General features: G+C 39.6%; 1 protein-coding gene across 1 annotated transcript in view; it reads right to left on the reverse strand.

Moving 5' to 3' along the window:
- Window positions 1–18,397, reverse strand: part of il11ra (interleukin 11 receptor, alpha) — a 40,846-nt gene that overhangs the window by 17,083 nt on the left and 5,366 nt on the right. The window contains exons 2-8 of the mRNA XM_036529252.1: window positions 6,142–6,238; window positions 5,127–5,193; window positions 4,790–4,956; window positions 2,942–3,056; window positions 2,132–2,298; window positions 1,268–1,431; window positions 342–483 (exon numbers count right to left, since the gene is read on the reverse strand). Of these exons, the coding sequence (XP_036385145.1) occupies window positions 342–483; window positions 1,268–1,431; window positions 2,132–2,298; window positions 2,942–3,056; window positions 4,790–4,956; window positions 5,127–5,193; window positions 6,142–6,238 (919 nt within the window). The remainder of the gene's footprint in view (window positions 1–341; window positions 484–1,267; window positions 1,432–2,131; window positions 2,299–2,941; window positions 3,057–4,789; window positions 4,957–5,126; window positions 5,194–6,141; window positions 6,239–18,397) is intronic.

The raw sequence follows: 18,397 nt of genomic DNA on the forward strand, positions 1-18,397 counted from the left end.
ACAGAGGGCTGAGTATTAGTCCAGATGAACACTGCACACTTGACACATTTTAGCTGAACAATGCTGACCTATAATCACTACTGTGCTGTTAAAATCAAGCGTGTGGTCCATAAAAAACAATGTCACATCTAGACTTTGGCAAATCTGAGGCAAAAAAGTGCATTAAAACTAGAAGTTATCATCATATGCTAACTAATCACTAATTTATGTGTTAACACATATTCTGTATTTTTTTTTAAAATTTTTTACATCCTATCAATAAATGTATTCCACCTCTGGAACAAAAGCAAGGTTCACTTTTACTGTCACTTTTACTCATATGATAATTCAGATCCTCTCACCTGTCCAGGGCAGGGCTTGCACCTCTGGGCTCCAGTCACTCCACTGGCCGTAGTTCAGGTCATCCCTTGCCTGGACCTGGATGATGTGGGGGTGAGCCACCAGGAGGTCTGTGATCAGCAGGATGGTATTGGTGGTCTTCAACTGGGAGAGAGAAAAGTGACAAAATTGGGGAGGGGGTTTTGAAAACAAAAAAGGGGAGACTGGTAGAGTCATTTTTTCATAGCTTACATATTTGACCCCTTGGATGAGTATTGATGATATTCTGTGTTTCGTTGATTATACCATTACACAGACTTTGATCCAGAAATGGTAACACTGCTACTGTCATACTAAAAATGGGTTAGGTTCCCAAATGTTCTATGAATCCATATGATTGTATAGCAAGATTTTCTACTTTTCTACTTGCAGAAGTCCACAAATTCTACAAAGTATGAACCTATGAGTAGCAATGAGATGCTACATCATCTCCTGCAAATATGAATACACACACCCACTGGAAAAGACTACAGTGATGAGAGGGCAAACTCTAGTGGCTGAATGGGCAGTGAGTAAAGAGGCCCCTACAGGGATATCCCTAAAAATATGAAATCCCCATTACGATAATTTCACAGTTTCACATGTCATAAAGCCAGTGGGGTCAGAGAGAGGCACTCATTATGCTTTAGTTCTACAAAAAGCCTGATATCTCTGCTTCATGATAACAATATGCACGAAGGTCTGGCTGTAGATATGCATGCACATGATAATGATTTAATTACCTGCAGTTACTGGACAACAAATGGAACTGTGTCTTAAAAACTATTTACAAACTATTTGACATTCCTAATCTGATAAATCTATGCATGTTTCAACATTATGCAGTATTATCTCATGTTAGCTAGTTTTTGACTGGGAATGTATGCGTGTGGCAGGAGGGGACACAAACCAGTGACCAGTTGATGGAGCCCTGGGGACGGTAGCGCAGCTGGAAGTTGAGAGGGAAGCCTTCCTCGTTGGGCCAGGAAGACGGGTAGCTCCAGCTGACCCGCAGCCTCCGCGGGTGGCCTACCACCGGCTCAGGGGTCACCGCCTCAGGGGGGTCCGGTTTCACTGTGAGCACACAACGACAGACAGAAATGAGTCTGTCTCTACTGAGAGGTACACAACGCTCCTCACACTTATGAATGACCCTGATTAAAGAATAACAAACATGATCTTTCACAAAAACTGTACATCCCTGCTAATTTTGTGCGCTTCAATGTGTATTTGTTATACTTGAATAATAACAGCATTGCCCAGAGCAAAGCTCCATTGTTCACAAATAATGAACTTCAATCCCAAAACATGACGGTCACATTTATTCATATCCATGTACTTGGTACTTTGTAAATTACATGCTGGAATGGATTACATAGACAAGATGTTGAGTAGTTTTTCATGAGATTCTGGCACAACACATGACAGACAATGTGTACAGTACAGCCTGAATGAGCACCACCTGAGCCACCCAAGCTCTGTGTAATTCTACTAAAATTCAAGAATGTTATTTTTTTAAATTAAAGATGAGAAAATAATTATGGCTTATTTCAGGTCACTGTTGTGTTAGCCTTATCTATAGCTAAAATCAAGGGAAAAACTGCATACAAAAGGTCAAGAAGTAAAGGCATACGAGAAACTACTGACATAAAAACAACCAGTTTTTCATATTGAGCCTTCTGCTATAGACAGATGTGTGACAGTTTTGGCACTAGTGAGGGAGGATGGCTATTACAGTAAATACACAGAAGGTCTTGTGATGCTCCTGACTTACACAGACTATGCAGCTGCACTCTGACCAGTGTGGTCTCTGAGCCGAGGGGGTTGACCTCCGTGATGTTGACAATGTGGTAATGATGCCACATGGTGGGGTGTCTGATAGTGCACTCGTTCAGATGGAAGGAGGCCTGGTGACACGGCTTCACTTTGTTTGTCCTGTCCCTGCATAGGGCAGAGTGTTGGGAGTCATGGGTTAGCAGGCATTACTCAAAAGCAGTCATTCTTTTTCTTATTGAGAAATGCGCAGCTCGGAAGCAGTGCTTTGAAATCCAAGAAAAATAACCACAGACAGACCCACTTTAGCTGTGGACGGTGGGAATGTGTTACTTAATAGTAATAATGTTCTCCTGCAGAGAAAAAACCTCAAAACCTCTGGCCATTTAGGAAACTCCGGCCATTAAGGAAAATGGAAAAAACAAAACAGGAAAGCCATTAATTTGGTCAGAGGATCTTCAAAGAATTGGTCGCATGAGGCCACAGTAAAAGAGCACAGATGGGACGTGGAATCTGCTTCATGGCTCATGTGCTGTGCAGTGGTAAACATGTGTGGTGCACTGCTCTTCTTCTGCTACCAGTGTGTAAGGAGAGGGAGTGACTGGAAGGGTGTGTTTTTGTCCACACAGTATAATTATATTATTACAAAGTTTAGTGAAATTGACCAATAGTCAACAGTGGTAATGAAGTACGCTTGAGAAATCCTTCTTAGTTCAAGGACAAAAAAGCATACGCTCTGGAAGTCCAATGACAAACGACATGAATCTTCGGATCTTTATGGTGATGTGTGTGTGCCTGAATGTTACCTCACCTGTAAGAGGCAATGTATTTGGTGGGCAGATAGGTCTTCACAGACTGCTCCCAGGAACACTTGATGCTGTGGTGGTTGGACATCTTGCAGGAGACACTTAGAAGTCCTGGCATATCTGGAGGGGAGAGGGGGGCAGGGTCACCATCTATAGGCAGAGGTCAGACACTTAACTGGCGACATCACGTCTAAAATTTTATTACCGAGTTTTTATAGAGTAAAAGTTTAAGGCAAAAACGTCATGAAAAATGACATGAAAATCAGTCAAAAAAAATCTGGAACCCCATGAACAAATAAGATTTTTTTACAGCTCCAAGTTAGGGAATACAGGACAGTGAACTCTCCATCTATAATCAGCAATCTCACTGCCTTCCTGTGAGTAAACTGGATAGCAGCCAGGGTCGCGACTTCCTGTTCTAGGAAACGCTCTGGATTTCGGGGGAATGTTCTTCTACTGACCTCAGTAAACTGCAAACTTGAGAACACCAATTCAGTTTTTCTTTGATTTGTTTGGCTTTGTCTGCATATTTGTCAGACATCTATACACATCATCACAGATTTGCGTGGAATTTGTGTACTACTATTTTCTCAATTTTGACAAGTCCAACTGAAAACCAGATAAGCCAGGAAATAACTTGGGGAAAAAATATTGTAACTTGATAACATCATAAAAATTAGAACTATGAAAAATAATATAAGATTTCCATGTCATCAAGTTTAACGTCTGATTAAATACATTCAGTTTAACTACAATGTCAATTATTTTTCTTCTTCTATGGCACCATCTACCTCATTAGCATTCACATTTTTTGGCCTTTACAATTTTTGTAAAGTGACTGTGTCTTACATCAAATTGGTTTAAAGTTTGACATGACGACAGAGTAGTGCCTTTTGCCATATTAAGTCTGTAGGTGCCATAGATTTTTATTAAAACTGCATTGTAGCAAGATAGAGGAACTGCAGGTTTTGACTTGTCTTTAATTGACTACAGTTTGTTTTAGTCATTTGATCATTACATCATTACATAAACTAGTAGTAGCAAAATATCAAAAGAGCCATGGAAACATTGTTACAGAATTTAAAGTACTCAAATTCTAGATCTGAAAAAAATGAACTAAATAACTTGTGACAAAAGCTTGGGAGATATGGATCTATTTTACTCTCTTGTTGCACAGGCTAATGGGAACCTGTAAAATCCTGCTTGAATGAGCACAGGTATTTGACTTTCCAGTAGCCTGCTAAGCACAGTACAATATAGCTTCAATGATAATCGTATTTACCTTCTCCATTCGCTTTGTTTGCTGAGCACTGCCTTGCTTTTCCCATCAACTGGGCCATTTTGCAGAAAATAGATCATCCAGAAAATTCACCAGAATCTAATTTCACATTTATTTTTAGGAACTAGATGAAGAGGGCAGTGAAAGTCTGAAAGTGAAACACTAAAGTCATACAGAGCTAGTCAAAAGTTTGGGCACACTTTTCTTTCTATGTTTTTACTATTTTCCACATTTTAGAATAATAGTAAAGATATCAGAACTATGAAATAATACAAATGGAAACAGGCAGTGACCAAAAAAGTGTTATGAACAAATCAAATCTTATATTTTAGATTCTTCAAAAAAGCCAAAAAAAAAAATTTAATTAATTTTTTTTTGGAATGAAATTCACTCATAGGCATCAACATCACAATTTATATTTGTCTAATATGTTTCCCATTATCTTAATCAGCTGTGTCCAAACTTTTGACGGGTACTAAAAATCCACATAATGAGGATCTTTCAACGGCCTCACCTTTCCTGGTAAACATCTTGGGAACAGATACATCTCTTGTGTAGGTGGAATTTGACTTACACCCCAGTCGCAGTTTAGTGGCCCGGAGGACATTTCCCCTCTCATCATGGCAGCTGTAGTTGCCCTCCATGGTGCGGTCTGCGTTGATCAGAGTGAGAGAGCCGTCGGGCGAGGGAGCTTGTTGTAGGGACACCGCACTGCCGTTCAGTCGCCACTCCACCGCAGACCTGCCATCCCATAATAACAATGCGGTCAACAGTTTTTCAGCTACAGTAAACACAGGGGCTGCACTGCCAACACTGCTGAATGGTGCTTGTTAGACCATTATCTCCACTTGCTTACTCACTGGTTTGCCAGCGAGTCCATATTAGGATGTGTAACCAAACAGGATACATACCCACTCCCAGAGACTTTACACACCAGGGTTACATTGGATCCCAGCTTCCCGTACTGGACGTTTGAAACTTGCAAACACAGACAGAGAGGGGGGTGAGTGCAGCCACTGTTCAGCTAGGGTGCTGTTACTGTAAAGTCCTTAGTGGCATGTAGACCACTGACAGGGACAATTTCACACTGAATCATTTATATCCAGATCCTGGTCTGTGCTCAGCACTTAGCTGGAAAAGGGGCAATTGGACCCAGCCACTTGTGTTTATTTTAGCGTCTGCACAGGACTAGGTGATCTATCTGGGTTTGTTATTTATATCTGACGGGTAGAATGGGCATTTTCTGCCAGTCCTGGGACTACGTCAGCCTCAGGCATTTTAGATGGCTGGTCTTAAGTACCTCAGCTGTGAACTGGCTCCAGAAACAGCTGTGTTCAGTGTTTGTATTCACATAAACTTGCCAAGGCTATTCAAAAGCCCTCTTGTTTTTTACATTTTATTCAGGAGCCTCTTTCTGGCAGCAGAACGTATATTTAAATTCTAAACAAAACCTGATTTAAGTCAATGTTCAGAGTTGTAAAAAGCCAAAAAAGATTCACTTGAGCATCTCAGCTCTAATCCAGACCTGTATGCTAACAAGGCTTTCCAATGTGTAAGTAGTCTTAGCAGGTTGGTTTTGCATGGAAAGAACATTAGCATTCTGCAGATATTACGATTGCAAATAGCTTGATCAATTCCTTGGTGGAAAATACTACTGCAACAAATACAAGACAAGATATGGATGTAGTTCATTATACATATTCTAGATATAGGACACTATCGGATTATATCATTAGTGCCATGCAGGTACAATTCATATTGTTGTTGGCTGTTCTTTAGCAAGCTAGTACTGTGGTGAGGTAATAAACATTGGTAGCTATAACTAGTAAGATATAATACTATAAAGATTTTATGACTCAGATAATTTGATAAAAACTTATATATTCCTTTGCTACAGCCCTACACCAAAGACACTTGCTATCTTACCTTCGTTGCTCCATATCTCAGAATTGATATGGGAGGTGCACTGAATAATGATGGCAACGACTATCAAACTGCCTGGACAGGATGCAAAACCTGGCATCTGTAAAACAGAAACAAGACACTCAGAAAGAAACACTGATTTTCCGACAGAGAAACGAACATAATGTGAAAACGCATGCCATGTGCAGTAAAAGATGTTCATCTCCACACAGGGGGTGGAAGTTCAGTTCGTAAAGTGTGCACAAAAAATTGTTCCACTGAAACACAGTGATTCTGATTTAGCATTATCTTCTTTCTTCAGTGCAATATGCCCCACACACCACAGGTGTACGCTGCTTGCTGAAATAATGCAACTGGCTGAATGCCGAAGGAATAATTGATAGAATTGTGGTGGTATCTGTGCACATTCTCCACGATCTTCAGGATTTTTGTGCTGCTCATTATTTGTTATCAGAACCCATACAGCTGGTAGCACTTTGTTGTGTGAGTGCACTAAAAAACACTGAATACAGATAACTGACCTAATTACTTATAGTTATTCTCCTGCCAGGCACTCGACATACGCCTAGCTAACAGTGTTAATAGTATGCAGTAGACTAGTCTTGTTAAATTCTGAATTTCTTTAACCTTTGGTGAACAGAAAATATTATGACTAAACTAAACCAATTTTCAGTCTAGCATTGCCCAAGCAGATATTTCCATTAGTCGTAGATGAACAGACTGGGCCAGGGAATCTCTACACAATCACTTGCCTGTCACTGTTATCCCCACTCCCCCTTTCCTCCTCCACATATATAAGCAAACACTTCACCCCGCTGTTACACAGCCATGAGCTCACCCTTTACTCTTCCCTTCCATCTCCAGTCCATTCATCTCTTCTCACAGACTCATCAAATCACGGACCAATCTCATATGGCTACAATATTACACCATATTGTTGAATTCTTTCTATGAATGTTCAGTTTAAAATGTGATGTCAAGGATTTTCATAAACTATTTGTGAGCTGGAACATCCTATACAGGAAATAGTAAAAGCACCTGGGTATGTGGAGAGAGGGGTTTTTGCCAATATTACATTTACATTTATTCATTTTGCAGACGTATTTATCCAAAGCAACTTACAAGTGAGGCAGAGTACAACACAAGTAAAAAACCATTTAAGAAGTTATTATGTGTTCCATGGTCACAGTGGCCCAGACCAGTTAGTCAGTAGCAAGTCCAAGATACTCTCAACCATTCCTGGAGAATTGTGGGAGCTCTTTTTTCCATATTTCATTTGCATCAATATTGATACAATGGCCCTGATGTGATGAGTGTATATAAGCCAGTTAAATTCATTCCAAGTAGCCTTGCTGGCTATCCAAATACCATTTCAATTATAGTGAATGTTACTATTGAGCTGACATGTTACTCCATTTCCCCTTTCAAACAAGAAACCAATAACATACTCCACTAAAATGAATATCTTTCACTAAGTAATTCACTATCCAGATAGTTGCTGGATTCTTGAAAAAAAGATGGCTGTGTTTGTGTAAAGGTAAATCCTACAGTCACTTCTCATTCATATGTGATACAGGATCACACAGTGGTCGTACTTTATAAAAATGCTTACAGTACATGAGAGAGGACTTCGAGGACAGAGAGAGAACTGACCTCTAGGAATCAGCTTGGAATTAGTTCATGTCCCTAACCACTGGAGAACTGCTGGATAGTCCGCACCACTAGCAAGCCAGGTAAGTGACTAGTCTGGACACAGGTTTACCACAGATTCAGCATTAATGGTTGTGAGATGCCAGCCACACCCTCAGACAGTGCCAAGAATGACCCATGCAGCTTGGCATAATTTGCTACAATACCAAAATCTAACATGTACAGGAACACACTTCCCCATCATTAATTTCATTCATTGTGTATATGTGTTGTGTATACGCATGTCTGTGTACATTTTCTCTGCTTGTGCGTCACAAAGTCATCTGCATGTCATAACAGATGAAGTATACAACACAAAACTGTGATATCTACAACAAAAACAATTCCAGCAAGCAAAAACGCAACGCTTCCATGCAACACTACAGTTATGCGGAATCACACATTTTCTGCTTCTACTTTACAGCATTTCAATTTCATAATACTCTTCAACTTTGAAAGATCCCATTGTCTTTACATGAATAAACGATAAGGCCAAGTTACTGCAGAAGAGTTAGGATGGAGGAAAAATTGGGAGTGTTCATTTGGAATAGTGTCTCTGCTGTGTGAGAAATTGTCACTTGTAAGTTGGCCTCTAATTGATACCAATATTCAGTAGAGATATTTTTGTAAATGTGTATGCATGGATTAATGATGAATACATGATTTGTACCTCAGAGTATGGAAACACAGACTTAAAGCTTTTGTTGGAGTTCAGAGATAAAACACTTCATAGTATAGTCAACATATAACCAGATATTCCCTCAAAGGCAGTTGGTTGGACACTCGCCAGGAGACTGACTGCCATCTTCTTATGGAAATGTGATAACTGAATAAGGAATGGCAGAAAAGCTGGAGGTAAAACAGAGTCAGCTACGGAAGTGAAAAAGGCCCTTTTGTTCCTCACAAAGCCAAGGCACTGGCATCATCACAGGCAACCTGCTAACCCCATCATCCTAAAAATACTTCTTATCACAAAGCAGCCAGGAAACTTGGCTTCAGCAAGCGAGGGGAAGGGAGGAGGGGGATGGGCAGCAAGGGTACTCCATAAAAAAAAAAAAAAAAAACAGGACAAAAAGTTCCAGAGGCATGGGGCACATCAGACTTCAAGAAAACAAGTGAAGGAACAACAAGGACTAATTTTCCCGATGAAGCTGCTGAGTTGACACAGTAAAAGATCAGCAGCTCCCCTTTCATTAAGGCTGCATAACCAAAACAACTTGGGGCTGGATATTTAAAAGGGTTTTTAAGGTTCTTAAAGTAACACTACACCAATTGCTACGCTGCTAATTACATATCCCCTAGCTACACAGGCATTCTTTCTCCATGTTTTTAATAAATTCTGGCATGGCCTAATTAAAAGAAATCATGAATATAACCATCAAAGCCATAGAAAGACAGCCATGCCATTCTGTTGGTTACAATGGACTGTATGAAAAGCATTTTTTTGCATTAGTGCATTACAACATGATGGTCTGTGAAGGACCACAGAGGTGGCACGTCCCCTTTAAAGGGTATGCACAGCAAGTTCTGTAGTGAGCAACATTGTTAAAATCAAACAATTGCAAATCCACTTGCTGATCACCTACTTCACCATTCATATATAACTGATCTGTACATTAAATAGTGGGCAAACAAATGCATTTATAGATTTACAGTTGTACTGAGTTTAAAAAAAAATAGGTAGCTTTTGTTTTTGTAGGTAGTTTTGTTTCCCTGTGAGTGAACAAAAAAACAAACAGAAACAATCAAGGAGTATGTGCGCTTTAAGGGAAAGAGTCAACACAAATGCAGTTCTGAAAGAAGAAAGAATCTTAACTCCAACAGACACTTTACCGCTCTTTTCACTACGTTTCTCTGAACCCTTTCACTGCTGCACAAGTCTCAACACCACCAGCCATGATGACTCACCAGGTTACAAGCGACTCACCACACACTTTAATAGCACAGTGGTTCAGCTTCTTTAGAAACCTATCCTTGATATCTATTGTATAGATATTCAACACAATTTCTACACTTAAATGACTTGCTTAAGTTATAGAGAAAGAGGTAACCAAGTAGTCATCCTTTTTAGATAGAAACAACCTTTTTGAAACATGTCAGCCGGAATTTTACCTAAAACATAGTATTGAACCTTTTCTCCTTATCAGTAGATTATCTTTTACTCTAAGTACAGATTCTGCTGAATGCCCCATTTGAATTCTTTTGCATCTTAGTGAAGCATTTGACATTATTGATCATATGATCAATAATGATAGGTCAGATTCAGAATTGGATGGACCTTGCGGACATTAACTGGTGAATTAATCTTTCAGACAGTTCATATTGTGGCCTCCTCTGCAGGTCCTACTGGGTTCAATTTATTATTCTCCTTTTACCTTTGGGCCATGTAATACATGACCATAATATTCTAAAACATTATTATTAATTTCACTTATTATATATTATTATAATAACTTCTCTTTGAATTTCGGTTAACACAGAATACCATTATTGCGCTTTAAATACTACGGGAATTGCAGTGTTGCATAAGTGCTCTGTACAACTGTTATTAATCTCAATTAACCTTACACACAGTTGAGGTAATGAAAATTTTAATTCAAAATGAGCACTTCTATTTGAACGTCTTCATCAGACAACTTGTCATTCAACAGTAAATCAAAGAAAACCACATGTAAATTAATTATGGCGTTACTGTGGATCAATTGTCCTTGGCATTCTCACATTACAAGTGACATTTATCAACCTCTAATGAACAACGCTTTCCATTCCTACTTCACAGTGACACGCCTTTCTTTTAATTCAGTCCATAAAAATTTTGTTATTCCACTGGCGCGTTAGTTATCGATTTTGATTCAAACTCATGCATAATTCGAAATAAATTTTTCTTTATATGGTAGTTGGTTTAGTAGATTAGCGATTGTCCTGACAAGCTTGAAATCTAAAATTTCTCTAACCAACAGCAAAAGCACTTGAAAATTAATAGGCTAAATCACACACAAAACATTAGAGTGAATCAAGCTATATTTTAATTGGATCTTGGATCTAAATGTTATCCTTACCAACATCATTCTTAGCTAAAAGAGTCTACCTAGCTAATGTCACCTGGCTAGCCAGCAAGCAATCATTACAGTTAAAACACAACAGTGTTTGCTACTACTATTGGCTACTTAGCTATCTGTCCGGTCATTATCTGGGTACTTTTCCCTCATACTCTAAGCACACTTCTCACTAACCTACGGAGTTCATTTCATCTGATGTCATTGTCATGCTGCTGCTCGTCAGGTTTAAGCTTCTTAGGGGGCTTGATGCCCAGAATGTATCTCTGCATTTCTGAATCAATAGTAGAACCAGCTATCTAAATATGACGTGACAGACATGGTGAGGGTGGCTAACTACCTCTCACAGTAAAAGTAGTGAATTAGTTGTCAAATCAACAGCCGACCAACACAGGATTTCACAACTGGAGTTGCATGCTGCCACTGACTTAGCCTACAGTTTAAAAAATAAAAAAAAAGGATCCAGACTGAAAGAGGCGTGTGTTTAGGCATCCTTTGTTTTACAAGGGTTCTTTGACTAACCTAGTATGCCTTTATTTATTAAAAAAAAAACTAATGACCCTGCCTCTTTAACCAGCCAAAGAAAATCTACCCCTTTTGACAGGTTTCCAGGTGTTCATTTCAGCCCCTGGTCATATTTTGATATTGTTTTTCATACGAACATATGGAGTACACACTCATTCTGTACCTCCCATAAAATAATTCTTCCAGTGCCTTACATTGTTAATGCTCAGGTGTAGAACTTTACATTTCGCAATGCCGAAGTACACTGCCAGACTTCAAAACAGTCAGCTTGAAAGTTTAGTGGCATCATCAAATTTAACTATTGCGCCTCTAATGTCTTTATCAAGATCACTTAATTCAATAAAGTACAATAGAGGTCACAGCACCAATCCATAACGGACTCCACTTTGCTATGTTCAAGCCAATTTTGAATGAACACAAACTCATGAATTCCTACTGATTCACTGATTTAAGCATACATGGTAGCATGTTCATCTAAAAAAAAAAGATATATCTATATACGCTTTCCCTGTCAGTTGTGACTCAACAAAAATGAAATAATGACCCTAGCAAGAAAAGTCACCATAGGCTAAATTTAAACTGCATATTCAGCTTAATCACCTAGGCCTTCCAGGAAACAGTCCTTCACATCTGGGAGATCTCCAGACAAGCTGTGCAAGAAATAAGTAAATGGCTAAAGCTTCAGTTGCATTCTTTCAATGTGGTGAAGACAGGGCTGGGTGAAATGCAAAGAGTATTTAAATGTTTATACTTCCACAAAAACACTTTTCAAATACTCAGTGCCAACTCACAAGGCCACATCTGTCAACATGCTCTTCACAGTGTCATGGGTTGTTCATATAAGCATTTCAAAGGGTGTCACATAGGAGAAAACCGCAAGGACACACACCGAAACCTTGGACCACAGCAACATTCCAGTTAAGGTCATTACAGTGGTTACAGATAACACAAGAAATATGGTTGCTGCCTTTGGCCACTTTAATGATCGTTCACTGTTCATTGTTTCTACCAACGGAAAAGAAAATACTGATGACAAAAGAAGAGGGAAGTCTGCATCCTTATCCACTCCTCTGATGTTGATGCAGGTTAGTTTGCTAAGCATGATTTTTTCCTCACACTCAGTTTAAAGTCAAAGATGTTCCAAATCTTACGATTACATTTAAAAGCTATTTATTTCAAATGTCTGTAGAGGTTGATGAAACAAACACAGACCAGTTTTCAGTCACCAAGCTATCCATTCATAAGAGGAATGTGCTTAGAGGAAGCCACAGATTATGTGTAGTGGTAAATTCATCAACAGCCTGAAGGCAGACTGAAAAGAGTCTCACCATGCATGAAGAAAACAACTTGTACTGATGGCCTTAGTTTTAGACCATGGTATAATGCTTCAAATTAATGTGGTGTAAGGGCACTGAGAAGGCTACCCTCACTGCTGATGTTTGTGGTCTTGCTGCCAAGTTCACCAGCACAGCAGAGTATGAGTAACCCAGTGAACCACTGGCCAGAAAAAGTGCACTGGGCTTGCTGTTTGTATTTATGGAGCAGCCTAGCTCCTCCAATTAACCAGGAGCAAATTTGGTCCACAGGGAGATAAAGAAATATCTGAACGCCCCATGTGTGCCACCAGCAGCTAATCCTCTGCAATTCTAGACTGCAAACAGTAACACATACCCAGCACGGACCAAACTAGCCGCTGACTATCTACATCCTCTGCAGCTGTAGACCGTGTATTTAGCGTCAGAGGCCGTACATTTAGGTCTGATCACTGCCCACTTTCAGACAGATGTTTGAGACTGATGTTTTTCAAGTCTAACAAGTCTTGTTTCGTGTTTTTATCACAACATGCACTTATAAACAACACCCATAAATACTATGTCATAGAATGCTACAATTAAAACAAAATAAAAAGAAAACAGATTACTTGCTAATTAATTAATCATATTCAATAATCAAACAATCTGAGGTTGAGGCATTTTCTTTCTTAGCTGGCAGCAGTGTACCTCAGCGATAAAGAACAGGGCTCATAACTGAAGTATTGCTGGTTTGATAGCATGCTGAGGCACTGCTGTTGTACGCTTGGGCATGGCACTTAACCCACAATTACCTCAGTAAATATCCAGCTGTACACATAGATAAAATGGAAGGTAAGGTTATCTGAAATATTTGTTAAATTAAAATCCACAAGCAGTTGGCTAACAAGCAGGTAAAAGCCTTCCATTTTTAGCTGCATGGCTACGCCCCTCACACATGACATGACACATATGACAACCATGTTACATCAGGAGAAGTGTTCATTTCAAGTGAACTCCATGAAAGAGTATAAAACTGCATGAAGTGGAACAGAGCCACAGTCTGCCACATTTGGCTTCAGTCCCATGTTTCTTCAGTCTTTCACCACACTGAATAAGCACAGAATCCAAACCGATACTGATTGAATATTTGTTCTGTGGTCGCAGACATGGCATGTAGGGTTGATTACAAACAAAGTGCAGAAACGGCCTCCTTGGAAGGAGAACAGTGCAGCTAAATCTCAGGCTAAACCAAGCCATTTCCTCTGCACAAAAAGTGATTTACACACAGGCAGGAGACAGCTGTATACCAGAGACATGAGTCACTGCTGAGCAGAGCCTCAGACCCTGGGTTGCTCCAGCAGCATCTGTACCGTGTGATCGCTACTTTCAGTGTAAAAGCAGCCCTTCACCCAGCCCAGTATCTGCCAGTAGAAATAGAGCCAACGGTTTCACTGACTATGACAGTCCTTCAAAGCTTCAGGGAACACATGGCTTGGCAGCGTAACACTGTCACAGTGATCGATGCTGATGCTGAGCTCGATAACAGAGTAGAGACAGGGTAAAGCTTGCTGAGGCAAACCATGACATAATGAGTAACATCTGAGCACCGATGAACAACTCCAGACACTCAACATGCAATTTTCATAAACAAGAGCTCCTCATTGGGATGCTGGAACTAAGATCTGACAAACTTAACTTCAAATGTTGTCTTTGATTCACAGACATGAGGCAAATTTCTTCCAAAATCTCAGCTGGAAGGTACTGTTTTTTTTTAATCCTGAAACAGGCTTTGAATGGTTGGATCTGAAGGTCTAAATGTTCCCGCATTTTTTCTATGCAATTCACAGATGGATACAGTGAGCGGGTTTTTCCGAAAGGTAGGCAACTAGCCAAAATGTTTTTTTTTTCCTCCAAAATATTTCCTCAAAATATATTACATGTTATGGGCTTCGGCAGTTACTGTGATGTAAGATACTCCCATACTGAAGTGTTCAAATTCTAACCATTTTTAATTGATAACTGCTCCATCCCACTCCACTGAGTACAGTGTTGTAAGACAGCCCAAACTGATTATTACAAGCAGATTGCCTGATTCTTACAAGCTACGTTTTTAAACAGCATTAGTATAGGAATGATCCTACCCCAATGCTTTGCATTATTGCATGCAGTGCATTCTTACTGCAGTACTTCTTATAAGTGTAGTGCACTATACGGTGCATATCTTGAATGTCAATTGATTTTCTTCCAGTTCTAAGTATTTGTTCTTCTGTCACTTGCTCTCCTCTGATTACAGTCTGAAGAATTCCATCTCTTTCCTTTCCTTAAAATTCATTATCATCTTATTGGTTTACTTTGCATTTATTGGGTGAAAATTTTGGTATCAGCTTTTGCCAAACCTAAAAATTCATTTGTGGAACTGACAAGAGGACTGGCTCCATTTCACCATTTACAGAATCATCAGCACATCGTATACTGTAATGAACTGCAACTTTAATGCTTCTTTGGGGGTTGTGGACAAACCAGTAATTGTGCTTTTCTCACTAAAGGGCACCAATTCCTGATGTACCTTTACTAGAGTTATTTTGTTTATTTCCCAACAGAAAGAGATAGACTAGAATGTCTGTCACAGCAAATCCACACACCTGTGCTGAGTCATACTGGCTAGGAATGCCACACCCTTGATATAGGTTGCATACTGTTAGAGCTGAACACAAAGAGCCTTGGGGATGAAAGGGGACACAAGAGAAAGCCATGGTTTGCGTCATTTGCACTAGATCAGACTACAATAAATACTATCAAACAGTTAATAGTTAATGCATGGACTCATTTCACAAGCTCATCAACTTGCAGAGACATTACACACCCTCATGTATCTCTGGATGCATTCATTGACATAACGTACAATTTGTTCTACAAGCATGTGTTTCTTGGACAAGCAGGCAGCTGTTAGGCACACCATAAAATAATCATATACTTATACGGTCAGTATACGGTCAGGCAAAGACCTAAAAAATGAAACTGCAATAGAGCAATCCCAATGGCACAGCACATTAAAAAACCTTGTGGTTTAGAACTGCAAAGAGATCTATTCACAGAAATACACACTACTTTTAAAGCAAAAACTTACACTGTGTATTTTGAAGTCAACCATGAGACACATAAAAGCAAGAACAAATGGTTTTCAATAAGAAATTTCCTTGACAAATATAACATACAAACTTGCCCAAGAGTGTTGGTCAGTACACCTAATATGTCAGGACTGTAAGCTTTTCTCTGTTATTTGGTCACTTGAGCCATCATGGGTGGTAGAGTACATGTAAACCAAGTCTTGCACAATCAGGCAATTTAGTGTGAGATTTTCTATTTTTCACACCATATTGCAATACCTGCCCTGCCCCTGTCTGTTGGGGACATGATGCTACACTGAGTGTGCAATCTTAGTTTGTGGCTGATCATGACTGCCTAACAATGCAAATTTCAGTGCATTTTTTTCAGCCCTGCATTAAACTGTTATTCCTACCTCGGTGTTTACACAAGCACAATGTCCAACCAAACACAGCAGCGGTATCTCAATCTAAACAATCCAAACAGACAATGAAAAACATACAAAATGTTGAGAGTTCCTGCAGGCAGGCAGCTCACAAATAAAGTGGAAAAAACGGGTCCTGCTTCCATGGTAACAACAGCTGCCAGAAGCAGAATTTGCTACAAATCAGTCCCTCATGTGATTTGTATTTTGCTGAAAATAACCTACCTTTTGAGTTTGAATTCATTTCTGACACCTGCTGGGGGAAAGGGCTGGGGCTCAGGTTAGCTTGCTAGCTACCAAAATCCAACTGATTCAATGGGCGCTTTTTTTGCTAAACACAAATGTAACTACCAGTAGCAGGAGAATGTTCACTCAGGGTTCCCACCCATTTTCACTGACAAGACTTCAAAACTTTTCCATGACTTTTCAATGACCTTTAATAAAATTTCCCTTCTTTCACCACCTACAAGTACACAAAATTTTGTACTTTGCTCCACAGGTTGGGCCTAATTATTAAATGACAAATTTCTAGCATTTACTGCCAGTCACATTGTTATCAGACAAATCCAGAGAAGGCTTTGGCCACTGATGTTTTCAATAGAATATGCCCACCTTGCAGAAATAGAACAATCTGATCACCATGTTGTCTGACAACCAAAATTAGATTTCCTATTCATTTACACGACTGAGGACATGGTGAATGATTTGGAGGGCGGAGCTCGGACTGACGCTTCACGGGGAACGAAATGAGATTGGATAAAATGTGTTTTCTCCCCTCACTCTCTGTTACCACACTGTTTAATGGGAGTAGAAAGCTATCAGATTTTGTGACTCACATTAATCCATAAAATATACAATAATATATACGTTACCTCCTATATCTGCTACGCCCCTGGTGTGACAAAATCAAATTTCATGACTTTTCCCAAAACTTTCAATGAATTTACTGAATTCCATGACTTCTCCAAGCCTGGAAAATGGGATGTTAAAATTCCATGGCTTTTCCAGGATTTCCATGACCGTGGGAACCCTGTTCATTACATAGCCAGCTCAGTTAATTACCTCTGATTAACTAGCAAAAAATTTAAAGCTACGGCAATTAAAACTGCAGTTTTTCTCTAATTTGTCATCTCCTCCATTTCCCTGCCCCCTACAAACATAATGTGTGTTGACAGCCTTTTATTTGACAGGGGCAGGACACAGCCATTAGACACTTCAGGGATGTGAAAACCCACAAGGTCTCACAGGCTGCCTCAAGGCTAGCAGATCCAAGGGAGGGGACATCAAATGAGTTCTCCATGTCTGCATGTATGTGTGTTCAATTCAATGAGAAGGACCAAAACATGCTTTCCAGGCTGTCGTTACCACAGAAGACTGTTGCTCTCAAGATTTTGACTCTGCCATGGTGTTAAAACAGGTGGCCAGAGGAGTGCCACTGCACCACAAAATTGACTCTTCATGTGAGTTCACTAACATCATGGAGGTAGAAGTGCTGCTGAGGTTAATTACCAACAGACTTGCACATTTACTTGCACTCACTCACTCAGCTTTATGTAACACAGTAAAGTTTCTTTTTTCTTCTCCACAATAAACGTATTCAACCCGCTTATGGCATTGCCAAAAAAAAACCCCATTGTGTTTTCACTATCGACAGGCAACACTTTACTTAAAATGTAGTTAAGACAGAAATGTATGCCAACAGGGCAAGTTAGGAAAAAAAGTTAATGTTGATCCCTGAAGGTGTCTTTCCTTTAGCTGTCAGCAAGTTGTGCTTATCGGAACACTCCCCATAAAATAAACAAACACTGACTTCACTGCATAGGGCCTCAAGAAAAAAGAAAATAACCATATGTAAGCGAGTGATGGCAAATTAAAGCTTGCCTTCCACAGCTGTGAGACATGCCCACATTCCATCTTCAAAGCAGACGTCCTCTCCAAATTCCAGAGTTTATTTCTATGAGGGATCTTTGGTAGAGAAACTACTCTGGAAAAAACTCTGAAACCACAAAGCAGCACTGTATGTATATATGTCAGTTCTTTAACACATGTCAAGGACCTATCTTAAGATAAAGGTCAAAACATTACCTTTAAAGGTAAACCATGCACAGAATAACTTCTTCCAGTATATACTTAAGTGAGTATTTCTTCAATCCACAGACTCTGTATTA

Source organism: Megalops cyprinoides, chromosome 5 (assembly GCF_013368585.1).
Source record: "Megalops cyprinoides isolate fMegCyp1 chromosome 5, fMegCyp1.pri, whole genome shotgun sequence".
Classification (NCBI taxonomy): domain Eukaryota; kingdom Metazoa; phylum Chordata; class Actinopteri; order Elopiformes; family Megalopidae; genus Megalops; species Megalops cyprinoides.